Here is a 25668-nt window from a genome sequence, read left to right as displayed (position 1 = left end):
ACAGCCAAAATATAGTGTAAAAATGGATAAAATTTGGGATCGACAAAGAAGGTCTTATATAGTATATAAAACTGAAGAAAGAATATGGGAAGTCGTTCACAATTCAAGCACATATATATTTGGTTTCGCCATTTTGGGTTAAATGACTATCAGAAATCAAATAGGATTAAAAAAAATGTCACGCTACGTTTTACGTTAAACTTTATGGTTGTTTTTATGTCATTTTTTAATCAACATATACTAATGTTTTTCTATTTTGGTTGAACGTGTTATATCTATCAATGCAGACTATAGTAGGTATGAATATGTACCTATCAATATTTGATTAGTCTTTCGATTCCTATCTTCTACATTAAGGTCCAATCACAATGTTTTATATTTTTTTAAGTTAGAATGTTTTAGATTATTATAAACTTATTTAGCATACTCAATGGGTTATAAATCTATGTTTATATTTTTAAGGATTATTGATGTTTTTTCCTGGAAACCTATAGTGCAATATTCATATTAACGATGTTTATGGAAAATCAAGAAAACTTTTTTAGTTTTTCGGGTGGTGCTTATTACAGATTGCTGGGCCAATAAGTTCCTTAAAAATTTAGCTTAGAACAATATTCTATTGTTTACCATAGCGTCCAGAGTTAGACAACAGCTGTGACCACACTGTGATAAAGTTTTTGGGGAAATTAATAAAATGCCCATGAGGGAAAATGTAATTAAGAAAATGCTCACATTTTTTTGAAAATTAAGAAAATGCCCATGAGTTGACCTTTTCCGTCCCGTTTTTTCAAAAAAACGGCTAACGGACGTTACATGACATGTGGCACTAAATCTGTTATGTCAAATGACATTCTAACCCCTAAATCAGATGGATCGGCCCGCGTTGGAACTATGACTCATCACGAACTCGACTCATGAGTGACAACACGTTATCTACACGTGCGAACTTCAGTAACGGTCGGCTGACACGTGTCACTATCTTGTAGTAAACAATCAATGGCCCAGATTTAATCCCCTTTTGTAACGGTCATATTATCTTTCAGCCTGTATAAAAACCAATGAAGAGACCCAAGTTCACCCAAATTATCAAAAAGAAACCAACTACACACATAGACATGAGAAAAAGTCTGATACATTCTCCTAGTAGTAGTAGAAACAACAACATCAAGGCTAGTGAAGAGAACCAGCCAAATCTATGTTCAATATGTGATGTAGGAAGCCATGAATCAAAGGTTAGTCCTTAGATGTATTCTAGGTGTAAACATATACCTTGTAATGGCATAAGGAAATTACTTAGATCAAAGACAACTGAAACAGAAGGTGAAATGTTCTTCAAGTGCTCAAATCCTACTTGCACATACTTTGAATGGTTTGCTTTAGCCATTGATGTAGTCAGATGATATCAAGCTGCCATTTAAGATTTGTTGCTGAGCTTGTGGAGAAGCTGGTCACTCCTACAACAAATGTCCACTGCACAATCTACTACAATGCTTCAAAGGTCACTGCAAATCAGAACTGAAACTGAAATTATGTAAGAATAATCACAACTTCAACATACCTTATCTTACCTGCACAGATTGTGAAGCTTTCATATTGGTTTCTAATCACATAGTCATTGTTGCAAGGGAAAGTGTTATGCATTCAAGTATTCATGTCAAAGAAATATGTAAGGAAGTTAACAAAAAGCTTACAATGTAATCTGCATTACTTTAAACTAATAAACTTGATTAATATTAAAAGGTACTTCAAATCCATATTGTTTTGTCATCCATAAACAAGTTCAGACCTAAAAGCACTTGAAACAAAAGACAAACACTGCAACAAAGGATCACGGATCCAACAAAAAAGCAAAACAGACACACACATTACTTCTTCTTTGCATTCTTTCCCTGCTTTCTCTTAGCCTGTGTAACAATAGCAATATTCTGAGCCACATATCCAATACCAGCAAAAGCTTGACTGAAACTTTGTGTGATACTAGGTCCTGCAGATGCATATCTTTGAGTGTTTGGTACTGGAGGTGGTTTTCCATGAGAGGATGTTCTTGCAGAAGACTCACCAACATATGATGCTTTTCCTTGCTTCTTTGCTTTACCCCTTGCAGTGCTAGTTTCAGCTCCATCTGTGTTTGTGAAAGTGAAGTTTGTAGCATCACACTCAGTTCTTGGCATATATCCAGTTTGATTCTTACCAACATCACCACCTTTACAAGTTCTCTTGTTGTGACCTTCTGTAGATCCACATTGAGTACACTTCCTTTTCTTCTTCTCAGTTTGAGGCTCATCATAACTTCTTCTCCTCTTTGAATGAGGTCTGCCAGGCTTTTTTTGGCTGGGAGGGTGTAGTATCTTGTTTTCCATTGGTGGCTACAACAAGAAACAAAGAAAAGAAAAGTTCAGAGAAGAAATAAGAGATGGGATGGGAAGTGATGAAACCCTAAAGTGCTTTTAAATATAAAAAAAAAGTTAAAGTTTAAAGTAAATGCACAACAACCCATAAAGTTTAGAATAGTACCTCTGGATAGTAAGAAATGTCTTCCAATGAAAAAACTTTTGGAGCATATGTGGTCCTATAATAATCCACTGAATAGTAAGGAGAGCAATACCTGACAAAAGAAATGTAAATAATATTGTTAGAATCTTCCCTTTAATGTTTGTTGGTACATTAATGCACAAATAAAAGAGAAATAAAAAATGTAAATGCCACAATAAATGCTAAGATCAAGACATAATACATACTCGGCCCAATTTGGTGAGATTGTCTTCAATGCAGAAACAACATGTTGACAGGGGAATCCCCTAAACTTCCACTGCAAACAAGTGCACTTCTTCTCTATAAAGTTCACTGTAAATATTTTTCTGGTGGACCTGTTGGTGACCAAATAAACCTCCCCAACCACACTACCTTGAACATGAAATTTTTCACTAATGTCAAGCATTTGTTTGATAAGGTCCTTAGCTTTAGGAACCAAATCTCCAGATTTCCACTTTGTACATTGTTCCCTTCTCTTTGTAAACATTTTCATCACCAACTCACCGTACAACATGCCAAGAATAACTACAGGTTTGTCTCTCAGTTCACTAGCCATTGAATTAAAAGATTCAGAAAAATTGTTATTGAGATCCTCACAACAATTAGTGGGATCAAAAAAAGCCCTAGCCAAATTATGGTGACCTTGTTTCATAAGATACTCTGCAGCTTTAGCATTTTCTTAGTACATAACAGTCATGTGTTCATACATTACCCATTTGTACATTAGTATGTATTTACATTAATACTCTAGAAATGTAATACAAACAGATTTAAAAGAAACAAACCTCAAAATGCTTTATCTTGTAGGCTTTGGTAGCATTCCACATTGAGTTGTGCAATGTGGGGGACTTATGTTTTCTTGAAATTCTTGTAATTGTGCCTGCAACATAATTCAGACACAGACAAAATTAATCATAGTAAATAAATAAGTTATTATACAACAACAAATTTAAAAGTAAGGTAATTACCTCCAACGCTATCTATGGGGCATACCAGGAAGCACTTCTGCAACTGCTTCCAACAAACCTTTCTGCTTATCTGATATGAAAGTGACTTTTCCAGAAAGATGAGCTAAGATCCCTGGTGCCAAATCTTTGAGGAATATTAACCAGTTTTCTCTGGTTTCACTTCTAGCCACTACAATACCTAGAGGCACTAATCTAGTCTCACCATCAAGTGTTGTTGCAGCCATTAAGACACCACCCCACTTGCCAGTAAGATGGCATGCATCAAACCCTACAACACCTTTGCAAGACTCCTGAAAGGCTTTCATTGGTGCAACAAATGTATTGTCATAGTCTCAAACTTGAAATCTGCATATGCAGGTTTCAACATCAGTTCTTTCCCAAAAAAGAAGTACCAATACAAAATAAAGAAGAATACAAATCAGAAATATTAAAAGAACTAACATTTTCTTCCATATCTAAACTTGGCAACAGATCCTGGGTTAGTATTGGCCACCGTTGAACAGAACTTAGGTACATCAGCATAACTTTCTTCATAATTTCCAAAAAATTCCTCTAGAACCAGATTCCTAGCTTTTCATGCACAAATATAGGGAATGTTGATGTTGTGAGTACTTGCAAAGTTTTCTTGAATATTCTTGGGCTTTGGTATGAAAGCCCCAGAACTTTCTTTCAAACTTTCAAGTACAACATCTTTTACAGTTTCTGGATCAGCACTCCTATTCCTACCTTTCTTATCCCCAACACATGTGTGTTCCAACTTAACACTTCTAACAAAAAAAGTTGACTCATTTTTTACTTTACTAGCATAAACAAACCATTTACAGTCATATTCATCCTTAAACCTACACAGCGCCTTAACTTGCACATAACAACTTTTTCTACATTTGAACTGCCAATTATGAATGACACAAAATCTTTTAAGATGCTTTTTAAAATGTTTCTTGTTATGAAAGGCATACTTTACCAACATCTTACTAGGGTCCACTGGTGGTATTACATCTTCTTCAGGGAATAGATTTGGATCATCTTCCTCACCAATGTTGTTGATATCTAGTTGGTATTTGTTGTACCAATCAGGTTTGCCACTAACTTTATTAATCACTACTTTAGGGCCACTATCATCTTTATCTTCATCTTCAAGACCACTACCATCTTCATCTGCAAAGTACAAACATTAGAGTTATTATACTTACATAAATTAACATTTATTACTACTATTCAAGATTTACCACTTTTCATACCTTCACTGCTACTTGATTCCTCATTGTCAGCTAGAACTTTATATGTCTTTAAATATTCAGCATAATCCTTCTCATCATCTTCATCACTGTTATATATTAAAGGGGAATCTGGATCTTCAACTGGGTTACACTCATCTAACTCAGTGTTCTCTAGCTGCACATCTTCCTTATCTTCAGATTGATTCTCATCATTGTACACAGTGCTTCCTTGTGTTACATTAAACAAGTAATCATGGTTGATGACATGGTTGACTGCTACCCTGTGTTGTATTAGTTCCAACTCTAATTGCTTCACTCAAACATGACATACTCTCCACTTCATTCAACAAATCCACAAAACATAATTTCCTAGATGCTCCTCCTTGTTGATCAAAGTTCTGCACGTCAGAAGCTGTATTTAACCTTGGTGATCTCCTAGGTGGCTTAGTCTTTTCCTTTGAAACAGTCTTCTTATTTGTCTTCCAAGTCTTCTTTGGTGTCTCATCATTTGTTATCACTGGAAGTTCCATTGCAGCATTCAAGAAGTCATCATCTCCAAATTCAGAATTAGTTATAGACAGCTGAAGATGTATAAAACCAGGTTCATTAGATACAAAAGTGTCCCAGAACTTAAAGAAGTCATCATTTGTTAACAAAGTTTTAGGGGAACATGGATCATCAGGTGTGTAATACAAGTTCACTATTTCTTCTTTTTCCAGACCCAACCTTACATGCAACATGTTCTCAAACCTCTTCAAATCAATTTCTTCTTTGTCTATGTGAGGGAATTCTACTGTCATCTTACTCATCTGAACATATACACTAAAGTTCTTGTAGGAATAATGAACATATCCCCTGCAACAGAACAAAAACTACCCAAATTAGTCTAAATTGCAATTACAAATTTAAACTATTTGAATCTGCAATTCCAAATTGAAACCCTAATCCCTTACAAAAATCACAGCACATTAAAACTCAAATTACAAAAACAAAACAACAAATTGAAACCCTAATTAAATCAAAAACCCAAATTTAAGCCCTAATAATATAACATCTTCAAATTAAAACCATGATTACATATAAAATAGACAGAATATTTAAAAAACAGAATCCGATACTATATTTTTTCGTCGGGATTATTGATTTTGTTTTCAAACAAAAAAACAAAAGAAAAAACCCTCACAACACCCATCATAGATTTGATTCCCTTGTCAAACAGATAAAACCAAACAAATCTAAATAAATATAAGAGAAACGGATCTAAACAGAAGAAAACAAAGTTAGGGTTTATGAAAAAAACTTATGGCTTAATCGACTTCGGCTTCTCCTTTTTGATCTTCATCTTGACGTTTACAGAAATAGAGATCTAAAAACCCTAATTACCAGTACGAAGAACAAATCTTCGATTTCAATCACTCATACTCTTGTTCATAATACTCAGAGACATATAGAGAGGAAGAGAAAAAAATGAGTGAGAATGAAGGAACTGAACCCTAACTCGTGTTTCATTCTCATTCTTATCTACTAAACACGTGTTAGCTACTGATGCACTTATTTTTTTAGCCGTCGATTAATATCACGCGTGGACGACATAGATGTTTTAGATCTTCAGCCGTCAATTGAGCTGAGCTGACACATGGACGGTGGAAGATTAACATTTATATACCTTAGGCCAATGGGTATATTAGTCATTACACCCACCAATTTCTCGTCTCGTGTGATGAGATATTGACAAAGTAAAACGGGTTTTACCAAAGTGGTGGGGCCAGACGGAAAACGCGACGGCATGGGCATTTTCTTAATTTTCAAAAAAACGGGGGTATTTTCTTAATTACATTTCTTCTGATGGGCATTTTATTAAATTTCCCTTTTTCCTTAACAACCAGGTTACATAGGTTCAGGTGTGATCCTGACAGCTTGAACCACTAGTCGCAGTTCAGTCGATCTCCAACTACTTGCTTTTAACTACAAATCGGACTTACTGAGGTGGAAAAGCAGTGTTCACAATAACCGGGTATAGTTTCTCATGATGCTTGGATATCTAGCAATGCGATCAAGGATATGTGGTTACATTAACCTAAATTCAAGAATGAACATGCAGACTCAACAATAGAATAGAGAATAAATAGTTGTAGTGCAAGTAACTATCACGTTTCTGTAATACTTTTTTTTTTTAAGTTCCGACACTTTCGGGGCACAAGATCTATAGTCTAAAGGTAAGGATTTAATTCACATCCAACACAACTAGACCAATTTATGATTTTCTTAACCCTAAGACAAACACAATGTCTAGGTTTCTATGACTGTTTACACTTTATCGTGTGACTTTGTGAAATTTGTTAAATTTCGATGATTAAAATCAAGTTACAGGGATAGTACTCCAAAGACAAGACTGGATTACTGAGGTGAAAAAGCAACGTTCATAATAGTACACGTACATAACACAAATATACGTCAAGTTTGTTGAGTTGGTTGCTAAAACATAAGGGTTCCAGACTAACCGGACACAGTAATTCCAAAATATCTAAAAAGGTACAAAAATGTATTAAACAATCTACACAGGTTCCTACAAGGGATAATTGGAGTTTGGTACTCAGGTTTGGACCAACATTAGGCTTTGGTCTAATATTTGTCCAACATTAGGGCTTGGTACCTGGACTGGACGTTGAACCACGTTGACTAGGTTAAGTCTTAACTTCTGTTTACTAATTACACAACAAAATTGTATAATATGTAATTATTATGATTTTACTATCATACCCCTTCAATTTTATTAATATTTACAAAATTCCCAACTTGTTCTTAGCTTTTCTCAAAACTTGTTCTTAGCTTCTCAATACAGAAGATCCATGGCAACCATCTCTTCTTGTTGTCTCAGAACTTCACCCATTTGAGGCATCCTAACCCTTGAGTCTTTCAGCTGAAATTCTAAAAAATTCACCACATATGGATGTAGACTCAATTATTTCTTCTATTTGTTCATCACTGCAATCAACAACAACATAATTTCATATTCTGTGTCGTACTTAGCTTCGATTTCCCTAACAGGACCAGCAATTTCATCATTAACTCAAATCAACAACCATACCTAATGCTTCTAAAACTGCACCTACTTCTTACTCTTATCTCAGCAGCAACAACTCAAGATTTATATTCTCAACTATAAAATCAAATCAAACTTTCCAAGAAATCAAACCCATCTTCTATATTTCAACAGTGACCAGAATTCTTTTTTCTCGCTGAAATTCATGTCTTTGTCCAGTGTTTGATTATCAGGTTTTTAAAACACCACCTTCTACCCACTTCAACAGCGACCATAAGATTCTTCTCTCCTTTCCTTGATTTCGATATCAGCAACAGCAACAGCTTTGCTTTACAGATTCTCCAAATCAATTTCTAACCCTAAAACTTCATTAAGTCCCAAACTCAACTCAAACCCACTCTTACCAAATCATTCAATTTCAAAACTCAGCTGAATTGCGGTCATGTTTCTTTCACATCTGTTTTTCCTTTAAAACCCAGCATTGTCTCTTTCTCCAAACATCTTTTTCGGTATCAACTACCACCAGAACTCATGGCATTTCTCTGTTATTCTTTGAATCCAAACCCTCGAATTAGTGTAACTCATCACTCTTCCCTGTAAAACCCGAATTCTCAACCAAAAACTCCTAATATTCTGAATAAAAAAAAACAGATCGTTGAATCAAACAAAACCCCAATTTACCGATTAAATCAAACACCCAATTTTACTAAATGGAAGCCCAAATTTCTGAATCAAACAGACCCCCAATTTGTGTATCAAATAAAATCCCATTTTTCGAATCAAATCAAACCCCCAATTTATTGAATAACTTGAAACCTCAATACTGCTAAATCGAAACCCATATTTCACTGAATGTTGTGTTCGAACTAGTGGTGGTGATTTCAGTGGAGTGGTATTACAGCGGTTGAAATGGTGCTGAAAGAAAAAGAGACAGAGAAAGTGATAGTGGTGGTGGTCGTGATGTGAAGAAGGAAAAGAAACGAAAAGTAAAAATGTTAGGAAGAAGGTTATAAGTGTAAATTGGTCTTTTAATTTCATTATAATTTTTGTTTTTTATTTATTTAATAATTTTAAAACATAATTCAACATTTAACTTGGTCAATGGTAGTCAACATCCAGTCCAAGTACCAAATCCTAACGTTGGACAAATGTTAGACCAAAGCATAGTGTTAGCCTAAACCTGAGTACCAAACTCCAATTATCCCTTCCTACAACTATATGATTTCCAAAATCTATCAGAACTCTGTATATACTCAAGTATTCGAATCACAAGCGCGGATCAAAACACAGGCTATACAAGCCAACAGAATAACAAGGTTTACTGCTACATAAATCGGGAAAATAACAAAGTTTTCATATTACAACAATTGAACTTTGAGAACAATAAAAGGTATGGTTTTGGAGAACAGTAGAAAGAGAAAATATCTCTCCACAATAGGATAGTTCAAACTTCGGATTAAAATAGTTCAATAGATGAAGAACAGATCGTTATCAAACAACCAATGTTAATTACGGCACAACAAAATAAACCCTACACACGACGCCCTTATTTCCACAATAGAAAGCCGATGGATTTCGATGACAAATATAAGTTGAAATAGTATATATATGGATATCGGTATGGGTACGAGTCCACGTTTTTGCATTATTATCCAACTGAGTTTTATGAATCTAAAAAAATTGGATTAAAGATCATTACAATATGATCATATATATCATTACAACAAAACATACGTTTAGTGACAAAATTTTATGTGACCAATAAAATTTTGTCTACACGAGTGAGTGCAAAGACATTCTGTTAGAAGTCAGTTGGAATTATAGTTCTCTTGATAAACAAATTTAATATCAAAAATTATTTTAAGTTTTTCATACACATGGCTATGATTAAAACCTAGTTGCTTAAAAGTAGAAATACATGATGTATTCAGATTTAACCAAGATGCCCAGTGACGAAATTCAATAAAAAGAACATATATTTTGTATTCGAAACTACCCATGTCATAATTACTAATTGTTTTGGTTGGCTACAACAGTGCTGTCAAAGGAACATATGTAGGATCGCATCCTTTCCGATGGAGGTGTACCCTTGAACGGGCCACTTCTACTAGAATTTAAAGTGGGCCACCCATTGGAAGTTCTAAGATGAAATATGTCAAACTAATCAACACATTCATTAATGATGCGGATTTACAAAGCGGAGAAATGAGATACCTGTGTCGAAAAGAGGTTGTGGATTTTTCTCTGTAAGGGTAAACATGTTAAATAAATGTTGTTTTTTTTTGTGTGCTTTTTCACATAATAATTAGTGTCCTTCTAAAGATAAGAAAGGTAAATTGTATCGGTAATTTTTTCATTTTCTATTTCTTTTCACTTTTCAGTAAATGTTAATTTGTATTCTCCATACAGGTTTGCAATGGTCGTACAAAATCAGTCTGGAATAGTTATGTAAAGTATAACCTACGTATAGTAATACTTCCGAGAGTTATGGTACTCTTAAAGAAAGTCGATTAACTAAAATGTGTACTGCTTGAAGTTAATGGAGATTCTGTGTCAGATTGGTATATGTAATGTGCTACTGGAGGTTGTGTCAGAGAAATTACTGCGGTTGAGCACATGACGAGTGACCCACCGTAGAGGTTATCGTTCGAAGTTGATCTTTATAGGTACGTTGGTATTGTATAAAAAGTGATCAATTGCTTTGTTATCGGGTCTTATTAATACCGATCCCTACACCACCAAAATATGGGGGCATGTGATATTAAGTGAAATATATGGTTTATTGTAGTTGTTCATGAAATAGTAATATTACGTGATCTTTTCCGTCATATGTATTGGTCTGAATAAGATATAAAGTTATGATAATCAGTTAGCTTGGACGTTCGAATCAAACTAATATATAAGAAATATATTTCTTTCGATCAATATTTTAGCATCCATGAAGTACTTAACTTCTTATTTCGTTGGTCGTTCATCATTGGTTCTCAACAATTTCTTAGAGACAAAAAGTGAGACAATGATTGTCAAGCTCTGAAGGATTAGCGCTTCTGCTAGAGAGACTCGACATGATGATGTTATTTATTTTTGGTTAAACATACAAATTTTTGGTGAATATATTAAAGCCTTAAAAAAGTGGTGTCTGTCTTGAGACATTTTCGACCCTTGTTCGGCCATCCTGCATCCTGAATCATTAGTTCGAGGGATATTTGTCCGTCCATATGTTACTGGGTTTCCTAATATAACTACGTTTCCGTTACTTAATGTAAGTGTTATATATATATATATATATATATATATATATATATATATATATATATATTTTACACGTCTTCATCGATTAGATATATTGATACCTAACCTTAATACGAAGTATACTATTCGTTTGTGTTTTTTTTTCTTTTTTTCTTTTTAAATTCTTCCTTCTTTGATGTAGTTCACTGAATTTAATTGTATTGTTGCAGTTTGTCAATCTTTTTCACTTTTTTTTTCTTCAAAGGGGTCGTTGTAGATCAGAAATATGTGCAACTTCTTAGGGTCATTGTAATCAGATTGATCTTGCAAAACGATTAGGTAATAAAATTTATTTTTTGTTTGTAATTTGAATTATTAGTGTCAATCATATCTTCTTCTTCTTCAAATTATCAAGCAGTTATCAATGGAAAATCTTCCAGTTTACTGTGGTACTCTTCTCTTCTTCTAGCTTACTTGGAACAAAGAAATCGGTAAAAACCTTCTCCATGGTCCTCCGTGTTTCAGCAAATTCGATCTTCTATGTCAATTACAAACCAAAATATCACTACTAAAGTGGTTTGTATCTTTTTTTTGATAAATTCTGATTAGGGTTTTTGATTATTCTTCTTGGTTGGATTAGGTTTGACTAATTGTGGGAGGTACTGAGAAAAGGGAAAGTTTTTAATAAGAATTACAAATATTTTGTATTTTAAATTGACTAATGGAGAACCCATACCAGAGAGACAATGACCGAACCCATTTTTGAGCAATGTTGTTAATGGATGGGTTTGTCATTGTGAATTGATTCACTTATAATCAAACCGTAATTCTATGGCTCGCACGGATCGACCAATACTCGAGAGACAACACGGGACATTGATTGAGGGATAAATCAATGGACGACATCCATTTCTTCCAATGACTATGAAGACTTACCTCCTTTCTATCATGCCCTCAACCACTAACTAGGTATTAACATTAGAGCTACCAAAACACTGGGGGCTACGATCCACTGCCCTATATACAACTTCAATAGAGACTGAAAAACGAGATTGGTAGGTTCACAACCCGTCTTATATCAGTTAATGTCTTTTATTTTTGTATCTCTTGATGTCAGTTCAGTTCAATTTTTTGATGTTTTATTTAATCAGGATTTGTGGGTTTAAATATTTTATTTTAAGCATCAGTCTTTGAATCCAAATCCAGACTCCCGTTGTGTTTGATGTATCAATTCCCAGGATATGGGCACAAAGCAGCGGCATCAAAACCAAAGGGAGAAATTGAAACTTCGGGCAGTAGATAACCCTAATAGGAATCTGAAAACCTAATTGGGTAACCAAATGCCGAGAGATAATAAAGTTGTTCTTCTTATATGCAAAGCTGGTATGCTGGTCTCAAAACTTAAAAATTAGAATTGCATTTTTATATGTGAATAAATAGGCTGGCACCAGAGGACCATTGATTCAATTCATGAAAATAGAGAAGACTGTTTCCATGTTTTCTCTCAGTAAAAAAGTGTTCAGAATCGATTGACATATAGGCATCAAGAAGGAAAACACCAGTTCGTATTTCATATTTTTAATTTTATTTCGTAGATATAACATCACTCAATTGTGCATTACCATGTTTTTCAGATTGAGTCGAATTAAATTTGTTAGGCATCGGTCGAGGCATGAAAAATGATTCTCAGTGACAACTAAAAATGTATTGCACATTGATTGTTGTTGAGCGTTAAATGTCATTACATCTTGATTGTCAGTTTACTTGACCATATTATCCCTAGGTACCGAGTATTTTCCTAGGACCGAAGAAACTAAACTTTAAAATCAAGTAAACATCTGAAATATATTAAATTAAGAACCCTTATATTGAATAACCACGAACATGTAATAAAATACCAAGATGTTTAGAATGCAACAAGTAACAACATGTTGAATATTCTTTTCCAGATTAAATAGGTTGAGACTAAATTATTGTTGAAAATATAATGTGAACTTAGCGTTATTCATTATTGAATTAATAAACCTTATATTGAATAACCATGAACAAAAGAAAATATACAATTATGAAAGATTGAGCCAGGAATATAGGCAGGGTGATGCCTAGAGACATAAGAAAAGATAATTACTGCTTGAAAACAGGAACGCATTAGACAGTAAATTAAAGATCAATCAATTCTTGCGGGATTCATATGGGTCCTTAATCAAGAGCAAAAATATTCTGATAACAAAGAAAAACCGGAGAACTTCTTGGAGTATCTAGATCAATAAAACAATATCGATTTAAACCTTTTGATTCATTGAAAAAAAAATGTTTAGACATGAATTTGAAACGAAAAAGTGTATGAAAGATTATGCAAAAAAAAAAAAAAAAGCTTCAAAAGTTTAAACAATATAAAAAATGAAAAAAGTTTAGAAACATATTACATTTTTGAAGTTTTTGATGTTGCCCGATTTTGATCAGGTTAAGAGTGATGAGAAGTATCATCGCAACATTGGAATCTTACGATCACATGGAAATATGATGCTCGAGGCGTATTTAAAGAATGACGATTTAATTGAATATGGGGAAGATAACCGTGATTTAACACTGAAACAAATCGACAAGGTCATGATTACATTTTTAGAAAATTGGTTATAGAAACCATTTTTAATCTCGAGCATGTATTAGTATTTTTTTACAAGGTGGGTTTGAACAGAAATTTTACAGTTACATGACGTGAATCCATGAAAGTTTGGATAAGTTAAAATCAAATAAAAACACAGGATACGATGATTCATACAATGTCTAGAAAGGATACACAATTCTCGGCATAAAAAAATTTGGACTCGATGAAGAATATAACTGTACAAGAATAATGGAATTCCCAAAGTAAGAAGCTTGGAATTCGTGGACGGGTCAAAGACATATTTATTAACTTTTTTAATGGATCTAAATTCTTTTGTTACTTTAGCCAATTTACATTCCTCATTAGGTATGCTATACATCCAGTTTATATTGTACACTTTATCGTATGCATGGTTCACCAGTTTTTTTGGCGTGGACATGAACAACTTCTCGAACAACTTTAATAGCTTTTGCATAATTTACCTTATTATTATTCTTATTTATTTATTTATATTTTTTTTGAAGCTTGGCATAGGCCCGTCCTGCCCCCTGGAAGCGTAACCACAATAAAGTTGGTATACACATAAGAGGAGTATTTCATGAAATCTCCAAACTCTTGAGCGGAGACTCGATCCGCCGACCTCCTACTTGAGAGTTAGGTTCCTGGCAAACTGGGCTAACCCCTGATGGTTTAATTTACCTTATTATAGTTCTGGTAATTTAAATTCTTATCTTATATGGTTTTTTTCTCTTCAGAATAGATATCCTGGATTGCTTTATTAAAATTTATACTTACCGCTTTAAAATTATTAGAATTTCATTTCTTCTGAATAATTTATTAAAGAAAATATCAAAGTTTTTTATTTGTTGGTTTCATGTTGATAATTTCGTTTTGTTCAAACAACGCTTAAGCTTAATTTGTTGGATTAAAACGCTCAACATCATCCAGTTAAAGTCACATGATACTTTGACTGCCATCTTTCACAGATGATGTTCACGTTTAAACAGTGGCCACCATATACTTATCCTAGAATCAATGAACCAATAATACAAAAGAAGAAACATTTAGGAAATCATCAGCAGTGATACCTAGATAACATAAACCGGACAATATGAATGGAGATACCTATATAACAATCATATCATTAATATTTTATATTATTTTCTCATGACATATCAAGCTAAAAATTGTATGTCGAATACCGAGACTACCCGGCGCTTAACATTTATCGGAGGTTGAGCCGGGACCGTAAGGCCCCGGTGATACCTTTTTTTTGCTAGGTCAAAATGGTTTATTAAAGCAAAAAAACGTAATTACAAGAATTACAAAATGGGAGGCTCTAGGACTCCCCACCCCTATAAACCAAAGGGGCAAAAAACTCTAAAAACACATAAGATAAACTCCTAAACACTTGAAAAATAAGATAAAGAAGAAAACTAGGAAAATTAAAAAACAATTCGCCCCTTATTTCCAACTTTAAAATTCTTCTTCTTGGGAATGAGACCAGCAATTATTTGAGTCAAATCATAGTCTCCATGATTCTCCTTGTATTCATCTTCATAATCATCATAAGTACCATCATAGTCATAATTCTCTCCATTTTCATCTGAAGCATAATTACCACCCGGAACAAGCTTAATAGGAGATTGAGCTTTCTTCTTAATTGACATTCTATCCATTTGCTCCTTTTTTTCCTTGAAATAGTCTTGTCTAAAGACTGGATCTCTAATGAAATTAGCATGCACTTCATCAATCTGAATAGTACTTGCCTCCTCTAGTTCCTCCTTAGTTAAAATATTATCGAGATCAAAAACATTTTCCTCCAACCCTGCTTGAATATCCTTGTTATGTTCACGACTTTGAATTTCCTCCTTTGAACTAATATCCATGATCTTGGCAGCTTGCTTGGCTACTTTTCTAGCTTGTTTCCTTACTAGAATATCTGCATCCCCGGTAATACCTAGTGTAAACACAAATTGATTCAACACATTGTGTCTTTTTACATATGAGTTTCAATCGGAATACCTTATGATTCTTTGATAAAGCCTACCAACATGGGCTAGAACTTAATCCCGCTAAATATAAAAGTCACACAAACCATAAGGGTTCACATCATATGAGATCGAATATTAAGTTTATGAAAACCGAAATCAGACATCCCATAAACCGAAAACACATAACAACAATATAGACATTCAAGCACATGCTATGTAATCGGAAACTATCACAAGAAAAATTATAAAATAATAATAAATGATAGTTCTTTTCAAAAATAGACCTTATACAATAATCGAAATAAATCAAAAACTGATGTCTATTTTTCTTGAATTAAGCATTACAGCATATAACTTAATCCCTAGAAGTGCTCTGATTATTTACTGAAGTTTCTTCAGCGTTCAAGTTCTTGAGTCTTCTTTTTTCTTTCAAATGATTGAGTCTCCTCTTCAAGAGAATCACCTCCACAATCAACTTCAAAAGATTTGAATCGAGCCACTTCTCATTCTTTACAGAAGCTTCCAATTATTCTTGAGCAATTTCGAAATCTCTTATTAAAAAGAACATAAGCTCGAGTGATATTTGATTCCTTTTATGTTCCCTTAAGAAGTAACACTTAATCTCAGTGGGAAGACATGTTTCAAGCTTCTGTAATTGTGAATCAATATCAATAGTATTTTCACTCATCTTGAACCGCAGACTAGAAGTAGAAAAAGAATCGGTTCAAAAGATGTTTTTATATTTCAAATAAAACTTGGTTTCCAAGTCTTTAGAATACCTAATAGGGTATTTTATTTGAATAAAATTCGTGAAAATATACACTTTCGAAAATATAATCAGTAAGGTTTTTCCGAACCATTATTGTCAGGAGAGTCTGAATATTTCTTGAACAATATTATCATGAACTTTCCGAAGATCGAAAGTATTTTTCTATAAAATGAAAAGGTATTTCATAACTAGAAAAATACTTGTTAGAGCATAGCTTGGTTGAACCCACCAAGCGTTGGTATGTCAAGTTTGGTTGTCATATTTTAGTGAACCAAAACTCAATTAAAGAGTCGCTTGATTATATACTAGAGACAACTTCGTATAAGTTAGGCTAGAAAGATTAGGATTACGAGACATACAAGTATTACTCGAAGACTTGAAGAATGTGAAGAAGTAACAAGCTACATCGACGACATCATCATTCCTCTTGAGGGTAGTAATATTGTAACTTGAACTGTTTCATTCCTAACGTATCTTTCAAGTCATGCTATATTGAAAACATAACTGCGAAGCTGTGAACGATTATACTCTAGTAGATAGAAGTAGTATTAAGGAATTACAATACGAAGTATAACGCTTATCTTTTGAACTTCGTATATAAGAAATCGACACAATCATATAAATGCTATTGTGATTATGTGTATGGGTATGGGTGAAGATTTCGTCATAGGAAACAATGTTCACATTCGTTTAAAAGAAGTACATTCATAAACTTGTTTTGTGAATCGAAAGGGAAATCGCTAGGCTTATTGGTATTGTTATTCATTGCATATATTTGGGTTTACCAATATGTGTGATTAGTACCACCGATCATAATTTATTATTTATCTTGGTAAAACTACTCACAATGCCTGACTTATGTATTGGTATGACTTTTATTAGTGCAACCGATCCTAAGTGATCATCTAAGATGGTATGATCGATATTTGTAATTGATGTGACCGATCCTAGTAATTGGTGTGGCCGATCCTAGTAATTGGTGTGACCGATCACAAAAGAGTGTGTAATTGATCCTTGTAATTGGTGTAATCGGTCCTGGTAATTGGTGTAACCGATCCTGGTAACTGGTGTGACCGATCACAAGTAATACCATGAGAATATGGTAACTGGTCCTGCTAATTGACGTAACCGATCCTGGTAACTGATGTAACTGGTCCCAGTAACCATATAGAGGTAGAACCGATCCTTGTGTTTGGTAGAACCGTAAACCCATGATTAGTGATTCGATAATTGGTATTTGATCAATCACATATAGTTCTTGTAATTCAGATGAACCAATTTTAAACTCGTTTGGAATTGTGGTAAATCGGTTCCAAGATTGTAAATATGAAAAAAGGATTTAGAAAAGATAAAGATGTCGACATACTTTGAACATGTTGAGTAACTCTTATCTTTTATTGTTCAAAAATATTCCTTAATAACTCAACGAGATCCCGGACCGAAATAAGTTGAGAATCTTTTAATTAAGGTTCTTAATTTTATATGCTTTTAATTACCAGCAATTAAAATACATATCTCTGGAAAATAAAAATTAGTAATGTGCATTTACTAATTGGAGATTTTCTAGTAGGATTTAGGTTAATTTTGGACAGAGTATTTCCAGGAATTATGAAAACCGATCTGGGAATTTATTGCATATCTTAAGAATATTTTGGTTTTGGAAATTCCTTGGTGTCCAAACTTCCTTGATCTATAAATACCCAAGTTTGCATTTCGAGCAAACTATCCTAAGAGCCAGCAAAACTACCTTGTTGTGTTGTTACTGGTGGAGCCGTCTATTCGGAGAGGAAAGTACCCTAATTAGGCGAAATCTCTTACGAATGCTCATTTAAAGACTTCTTTGGGATGAAGAAGCTATACGAGTACCGTTGGTGGGAAACTAGATAATTGCAGTATTATTAGTTTTCGATTTGATATGATTGACTAACGGTTGTTGAACTTTGATTCCACCTAGTTTTTTTATTCTTGAGAATCTTCTCTTCTGATTAAAGATTCACTCAAACTAGATCGAAGTGTCGACGGGATCTTTAGAATTGTTTGTAGATCTAAAGACGTCTTGCTATAATCCATTGTTAACAGACTCCGTTCTGTGTGTGATTGACCATAAGAGATTCAAGTTGTGGTGTGCAGGTGTTTATTGAAGATTTAAGAAGATTTGAAGACGAAGAAGATTTCTTATTGGTTTCATAATCTTTGGTGTGCACAAAACTTGATCGGCTGGGATCCAACTATAATCGGTTTATCCTTGATAGATTTGATTGATTAGTTGCATAGATAGGCATCATTATATAGCATCTTGGTAGATTCTATATTTGATTGCAAAATCTAAACTCTGCTACTTTGGTAGTTGTTGGATAGATAGATCTAAACCCAACAAAGGAGTTTATTGGATTAAACAGAAGAGCCTTTGTCTAAGTCATATCACTGAGATTGAATAGAGTTGTTACCGAACAGATTTTTTGTTCCTTTACTATTTGGAATACGAACCAAAGGAATTGTTCCAGTGCGTGCACTTATTGAATATCGGAAGTCCGGGGATTTTGAAGAAACTAGGTGAACTATAGGCTTAGTTGCTTGGTCTCAACTATACGAAGTTGGTGTGATTTTGTATAGCGGATTAATTCTGACAATATTCAATTCTGGACTAAGTCCCGGGGTTTTTCTGCATTTGCGGTTTCCTCGTTAACAAAATCTTGTTGTGTCATTAACTTTTGTTTTCCGCAATTATAATTGTTGTTATTATAATTTAAAGTAAATTACACAAACGTTAACTCCGTATTACTTGATAGCGATTCTATATAGTTTAGTTAAGTCCGAACCTATTATCAAGTAATTACACTTTGATTGTTGTATTGTCTCGATCTTATATCCATAGACGATCACACAAAGTGTGAATACCGATTCATTGTATTGTCTCGACTCACTCCATAGACAATCACTTTTAGTAAGAGGACTTATAGGTGGAAAAGTTTAAGATTGTGGTATATTTGGGTACCCTCGTCTTTTCAATTGGTATCAGAGCAGGCAAACACGAAAAGATATAAGAATCTGTGTTTGATGCGATCCAACCTATAAGACATGAGTCAAAGTAGAGTTAAGCGAGAGCGAAAACTAAAGAAAGACTCATTTAACATGTCACAAGATATGTGCTCAAAAGGAGATAGTTCTTCGAGTTCAGGTTGCTCAATTGATGATGGATCTAACGAGATATTTTTGAGTTCTATACTTGAGATTTCTGATGAAAGATCAAGTGTAAAAACATCTGAACTAAAGGAATTGAGCAAACAATTTCTTATTTGTTCTAATGAACTTCTTTCAGCACTTGAAAGAGAACGATATTTAACTTTAAAGTTTGAAAATCTCGATGAAGAGCATAACTTGCTGAAAGAAAAATTCTTACAACAAATATAGAGTCTTAAAGACAAAGTATGTGCTAGTACTTCTCAAGCAGAATTATTTGAGAAAGATCATGATGCGGCTCTTGAAAAAGTACATTTGTTGGAAGAGAAACTTGTTGAATCTGATGCAAGGATTAACTCTCAACAAAAGAACTTTGAAGAGAAAGAATGAGAATATCTATCACGAGAAAAACGCCTTGAGGCTGATCTAGCTGATACTCTTGATAAATTCAAGACATTAGAAGAAGAAAATTTGGACCTTAAAAAGTTCAATGTTAGCTCAAACAATTTAACCTCAATGTTAGAATCAAGTAAAAATCATCGTAATACACGAGGATTGGGTATAATGGAATAGATGCTTCAAATATTAGCAAAGAGGTAAAATTTGTCAAAGCTACAAATTCTTATCAACCAAAGGCTTCCACTGATGTCAAAGATGCTCAAATTTCTCGTAAAGAAGTAAATCCAATCAGGCCTAAGAAGCATGTTCAACCATACTCTTCAAGTGCAGCCATCAAAGAAAGCACTTATGCTAATGTCAAGAAAGCAACAATGTTGAACAAAGATAAGAAGAAGAAGAAAACTCGGCGAGCACCAATACAAGAGGATCCACAAAAAGGGAACATTAAAACTCATACTCCGTATGTTACCAAGCATTTTTGTTATTGTGGTAATAAAGGGCATGTGGAATGAGGATGCAAGATTCATAAAATAGAAGATACACTTTCTTTTGTATCAAACGAATTGGCTAAAATTTCTCCCTAAAGGAACTCAGATCGATATTGTCCAAAGTTTAGGCAAAAGAATTATTATAATGATATTTCAAATTTTGCCTATCGCTCGACATGGCCATCTCATAAAAGACCCGAATATAGAAAGAGAGATGACTTTGTAAATGCTAAGACAAGATCTGATGTTCCAAATTGGTGAAAAGTTATTTCGCAAAGTATTCAAAAGGACAATCGTCCTAATGGTATGAAGGACAAAGCTGCTCCTATGAAACCCAATTCTAAATGTGTTCTGAATTCCTCCATAGCCAAGAAGGGACCAAAATTTAGTCACAAGAATGACTCTCAGCTGTTACTTGTTGGTGACAATAATTACAAGAATTTTCTTGAAAGACTAAAGAGAGACATCATGTCTGAAATCTCTTGTACTAGTGAATGTTGTGATAATGACACTCTTCATCACAAGTCAAAGTTGAAAAACAAGAGATGTAACAAGAGAAAACAAACCAAGCAAGAGGTCAAGAGTGATGATTCTGTCTTATTCACCCGTGACGAACAAGACAAGGCTCACCAAAACACAACCTAGTTGTGTTGGAATGTGCATGCTCAATCTTATGATAGGTTATGAAGCACATGAAAACTGAGCACATGATCTCTCTGTTATTATATGATTAATTAACATCTTTAGGGAGATTCCTTTTCTTCTATACTCATACCTTCTCCATCTATATTTGAGCTTTTGATAGAAGCAGTAACTTTGAGTTTATGATGTTGATATCTACTGATCATATATGTGTAGCTCTTGTTTATACGGTTAAGAAAAACTGGTTTGATATCTTTCTTTATTGTTTGGTATCAATTGTTTTAGACTTAACGAAATTTCGGTGAAATTGCGGTGGTTTAATGTCTATGTTTGTTTCAATTGCTTCCAGTTAAGAGAAATAATTGTGCAAGTCAATTTATTTGGTTTGTATGTATTGTTTATGGCTTAACAAATTACGGGATCATTTGTTTAGTCCAATTCGATTTCGGATAAGAGAAACTAAGTTAATTTTGATCTTAGTTAGACTTATCAAAAGTAAAGGATTCGGTTATTCAAGTCTAATTGAATGCCTTGACAAGAAATATTAGTTAACTAACCTAGTATTTGTCTTGTCTAAAGTGTAAGTTCTAAGTTATTGTCTGAATAATTAGAGCCTGATGAGAAAAATAAAGTTAATTCTGATTTTTTGTTTTGGTCTTATCGAAATAAGCGATTGCATTTGTGCAATCGGTTTAGCAAGGGAACTAAGTTTCTTAGTCAATTTGTTAAACTATTAGGGAAAATTGCTTCGGGCAATTGTTTCCTTGATAACATATTAAAACCAAATTACTTGTAGTTTCAGTTTCGATATTGGTTATCTAAAATGCTATGTGAAACCTTCGTGCTTAACTCTTATAGGTTGTACAATTCTTTTAGATTTGTAAGATCCTTTCGGTTTTGGTATTTGCTCGGACCTTTGTCATTTTGTGACAAAAAGGGGGAGAAATATATGGAGTAAACAAGTGATTTGTAATCACTAAAGAAAGGACAATTGTGCATAAACGCTATATCTAACGAAAGAGTAAAGCATTGACTAAGGGGGAGAAACATATCATATGATGATTGTAGTTATTTGGACTACAAATGGGAAATAACAAAGATGTGCGGATTGAAAATCTACCTATCTTACTTTAGGGTGAGTATTAGATTTGTTATTTAAATGTCAACAACGGCATTTATGGATTGAATATATGCAGGTTATTTTGTTGTTGAAACTTGGAATCAAGCGTATGTATAACGAATTTTTGTAATTTGTTTATCCATATGATTGTAAGAGTACTGTCAGTAAAATTGACAAAGGGGGAGATTGTTAGAGCATAGCTCGGTTGAACCCACCAAGCATTGGTATGTTAAGTTTGGTTGTCATATTTTAGTGAATCAAAGATCAATTAAAGAGTCGCTTGATTATATACTAGATACAACTTCGTATAGGTTAGGCTAGAAAGATTAGGATTATGAGACATACAAATATTACTCGAAGACTTAAAGAATGTGAAGAAGTAACAAGCTATATCAACGACATCATCCTTCCTCTTGAGGTTAGTAATATTGTGACTTGAACTGTTTGATTCCTAACGAACCTTTCAAGTCGTGCTATATTGAAAATATAACTGCGAAGCTGTGAATGATTATACTCTAGTAGATATACATTGTATTAAGGAATTACAATACGAGTATAACGCTTATCTTTTGAACTTCGTGTATAAGACATCGATATAATCGTATGAATGCTATTGTGATTATGTGTATGGGTATGGGCGAAGATTTCGTCCTAGGAAACAATTTTTACTTCGTTTAAAGGAAGTACATTCATAAACTTGTTTTGTGAATCGAAAGGGAAATCGCTAGGCTTATTCGTATTGTTATTCATTGCATATCTTTGGATTACCAATATGTGTGATTAGTACAACCGATAATAATTTATTATGTATATTGGTATGACTTTTATTAGTGCAACCGATCCTAAGTGATCATCTAAGATGGTATGATCGATATTTGTAATTGGTGTGACCGATCCTAGTAATTGGTGTGGCCGATCCTAGTAATTGGTGTGACCGATCACAAAAGAGTGTGTAATCGATCCTTGTAATTGGTGTAATCGGTCCTGGTAATTGGTGTAACCGATCCTGGTAACTGGTGTGACCGATCACAAGTAATACCATGAGAATATGACAACCGGTCCTGGTAATTGACGTAACCGATCCTGGTAACTGATGTAACTGGTCCCAGTAACCATATGGAGGTAGCACCGATCCTTGTGTTTGGTAGAACCATAAACCCATGATTAGTGATTTGATAATTGGTATTTGATCAATCACATATAGTTCTTGGAATTTAGATGAACCAATTCTAAACTCGTTTGGAAGTGTGGTAAATCGGTTCCAAGATTGTAAATATGAAAAAGGATTTACAAAGATAAAGATGTCGACATAATTTGAACATGTTCAGTAACTCTTATCTTTTATTGTTCAACGATATTCCTTAATAACTTAAGGAGATCCCGGACCGAAATAAGTTGTGAATCTTTTAATTAAGGTTGTTAATTTTATATGCTTTTAATTACCAACAATTAAAATGCATATCTCTGGAAAATAAAAATTGGTAATGTGCATTACTAATAGGAGATTTTTTAGTAGGATTTCGGTTAATTTTGGACAGAGCATTTCCAGGAATTATGAAAACCGATTTGGGAATTTATTGCATATCTTAAGAATATTTCGGTTTTGGAAATTCCTTGGTGTCCAAACTTCCTTGGTCTATAAATACCCAAGTTTGCATTTCGAGCAAACTATCCTAAGAGCCAACAAAACTACCTTGTTGTGTTGTTACTGGTGGAGTCGTCTATTCGGAGAGGAAAGTACCCTAATTAGGAGAAATCTCTTACGACCGCTCGTTTAAAGACTTCTTTGGGATGAAGAATCTCTACGAGTACCGTTGGTGGGAAACTTAGATAATTGCAGTATTATTAGTTTTCGATTTGATTTGATTGACTAATGGTTGTTGAACTTTGATTGCACCTAGTTTGTTTATTCTTGAGAATCTTCTCTTCTGATATAAGATTCACTCAAACTAGATCGAAGTGTCGACGGGATCTTTAGAACTGTTTGTAGATCTAAAGATGACTTGTGATAATCCATTCTTAACAGACTCTGTTCTGTGCGTGATTGATCACAAGATATTCAGGTTGCGGTGTGCAGGTGTTTATTGAAGATTAAAGAAGATGAAGAAGATTTCTTATTGGTTTCATAATCTTTGGTGTGCACAAAACTTGATCGGCTGGGATCCAACTATAATCGGTTTATCCTTGATAGATTTGATTGATTAGTTGCGTAGATCGACATCACTATATAGTATCTTGGTAGATTCTATATTTGATTGCAAAATATAAACTCTGCTACTTTGGTAGTTGTTGGATACATAGATCTAAAACCGACAAAGGAGTTTATTGGATTAAACAGAAGAGTTGTTACCGAATAAATTTGTTACCGAATAAATTAGTTGGATTGAACTAAGTTGTCTAACTCATATCACTGAGATTGAATAGAGTTGTTACCGAATAAATTTGTTGTTCCTTTACTGTTTAGAATACAAACCAAAGGAATTTTTACAGTGCGTGCACTTATTGAATGTCGGAAGCGCAGGGATACTGAAAAAACTAGGTGAACTATAGGTTTAGTTGCTTGGTCTCAACTATACGAAGTTGGTATGATTTTGTATAGCGGCTTATTTCTGAGAGTATTCAATTCTGGACTAGGTACGGGGATTTTTCTGCATTTGCGGTTTCCTCGTTAACAAAATCTTGTTGTGTCATTTATTTTTGTTTTCCGCAATTATAATTGTTGTTATTATAATTTTAAGTAAATTACACAAACGTTAACTCTGTATTACTTGGTTAAGTCCGAATCTATTATCAAGTAATCACACTTTAATTGTTATATTGTCTCGATCTCGTATCTATAGACGATCACACAAAGTGTAAATACCGATTCGTTGTATTGTCTCGACTCACTCCATAGACAATCACTTTCAGTAAGAGGACTTATGGGCGGAAAAGTTTAAGATTGTGGTATATTTGGTAACCCTCGTCTTTTCAATACTTTTAGATGTTCATGATTGAGTATAGTATTATACTTTCCAGTGCTCTTTTAAAAACTTCCCATTTATTTAAATCGAGCACAAAATTTGGGAAATTCCGATCAACAATCTTAGTTGTTGAAGTGAGCACTTGATGGCTCATCTTTGTTTGTGGAACACAATCTATCTTTATGATTTCAGACATCCTTCTTATGTTTCCAGCTTTGTAGCAGATTGTTGAAGGATATCGGTGTATCAATATCATTGGATGTTTTTAAATCCTTCGTGAGTCTAAAAATTAGACGTTCATAGTCATCTTTATCTAAGATTACAACAGGGTTGTTTTGTTTAGTATCTGTTTTAGATGACCCCTTTTTAGTTTTCACTTTAGACTTTGGCATCCACTTGTAGGTGGATTTTGAATGAAGGTCTTTCATCTCATGCAACATTGCATTTTTCTAAGCTGAAACATTAGATCTCATATCCGTGTTGACAAAGGCATTAGCCTTTCTATCATTGT

At 33.8% G+C, this 25668-nt stretch overlaps 1 protein-coding gene across 2 annotated transcripts; it reads right to left on the bottom strand.

The window, feature by feature from the left end:
- Positions 1 to 1704: 1704 nt before the first annotated feature.
- Positions 1705 to 4243, bottom strand: LOC113345726. Of its 2 annotated transcripts, none has more exons than XM_026589409.1 (5): positions 3942 to 4243; positions 3501 to 3845; positions 2739 to 3412; positions 2515 to 2605; positions 1705 to 2366 (listed from the first exon to the last, which is right to left on the bottom strand). In XM_026589409.1, exons 3-5 carry the CDS (start codon positions 3182 to 3184, stop codon positions 1866 to 1868), a joined length of 1038 nt encoding a protein of 345 aa, XP_026445194.1. In that variant the 5' UTR covers positions 3185 to 3412; positions 3501 to 3845; positions 3942 to 4243; the 3' UTR covers positions 1705 to 1865. The 2 variants fall into 2 exon arrangements, with proteins under 2 accessions (XP_026445194.1, XP_026445195.1); XM_026589410.1 differs by lacking the exon at positions 3942 to 4243 and having other exon boundaries at positions 2739 to 3080; positions 3318 to 3412; positions 3501 to 3542.
- Between the last annotated feature and the right edge of the window lie 21425 nt (positions 4244 to 25668).

This window comes from Papaver somniferum, unplaced genomic scaffold (assembly GCF_003573695.1).
Source record: "Papaver somniferum cultivar HN1 unplaced genomic scaffold, ASM357369v1 unplaced-scaffold_83, whole genome shotgun sequence".
Classification (NCBI taxonomy): Eukaryota; Viridiplantae; Streptophyta; class Magnoliopsida; order Ranunculales; family Papaveraceae; genus Papaver; species Papaver somniferum.
The sequence above is the reverse complement of the archived record's forward strand: the minus strand, read 5'-3'. Positions and strand labels throughout refer to the sequence as shown.

Bases quoted from the DNA above. Each gene is read 5' to 3' on its own strand.
- LOC113345726 (XM_026589409.1), bottom strand. From the start codon at position 3,184: ATGAAACAAGGTCACCATAATTTGGCTAGGGCTTTTTTTGATCCCACT. The intron at 2,606-2,738 runs GTATGTATTATG...TTCTTTTGTCAG, and splicing joins ATCTCACCAAATTGGGCCGA to GTATTGCTCTCCTTACTATT. The intron at 2,367-2,514 runs GTACTATTCTAA...TTCTTGTTGTAG, and splicing joins ACATTTCTTACTATCCAGAG to CCACCAATGGAAAACAAGAT.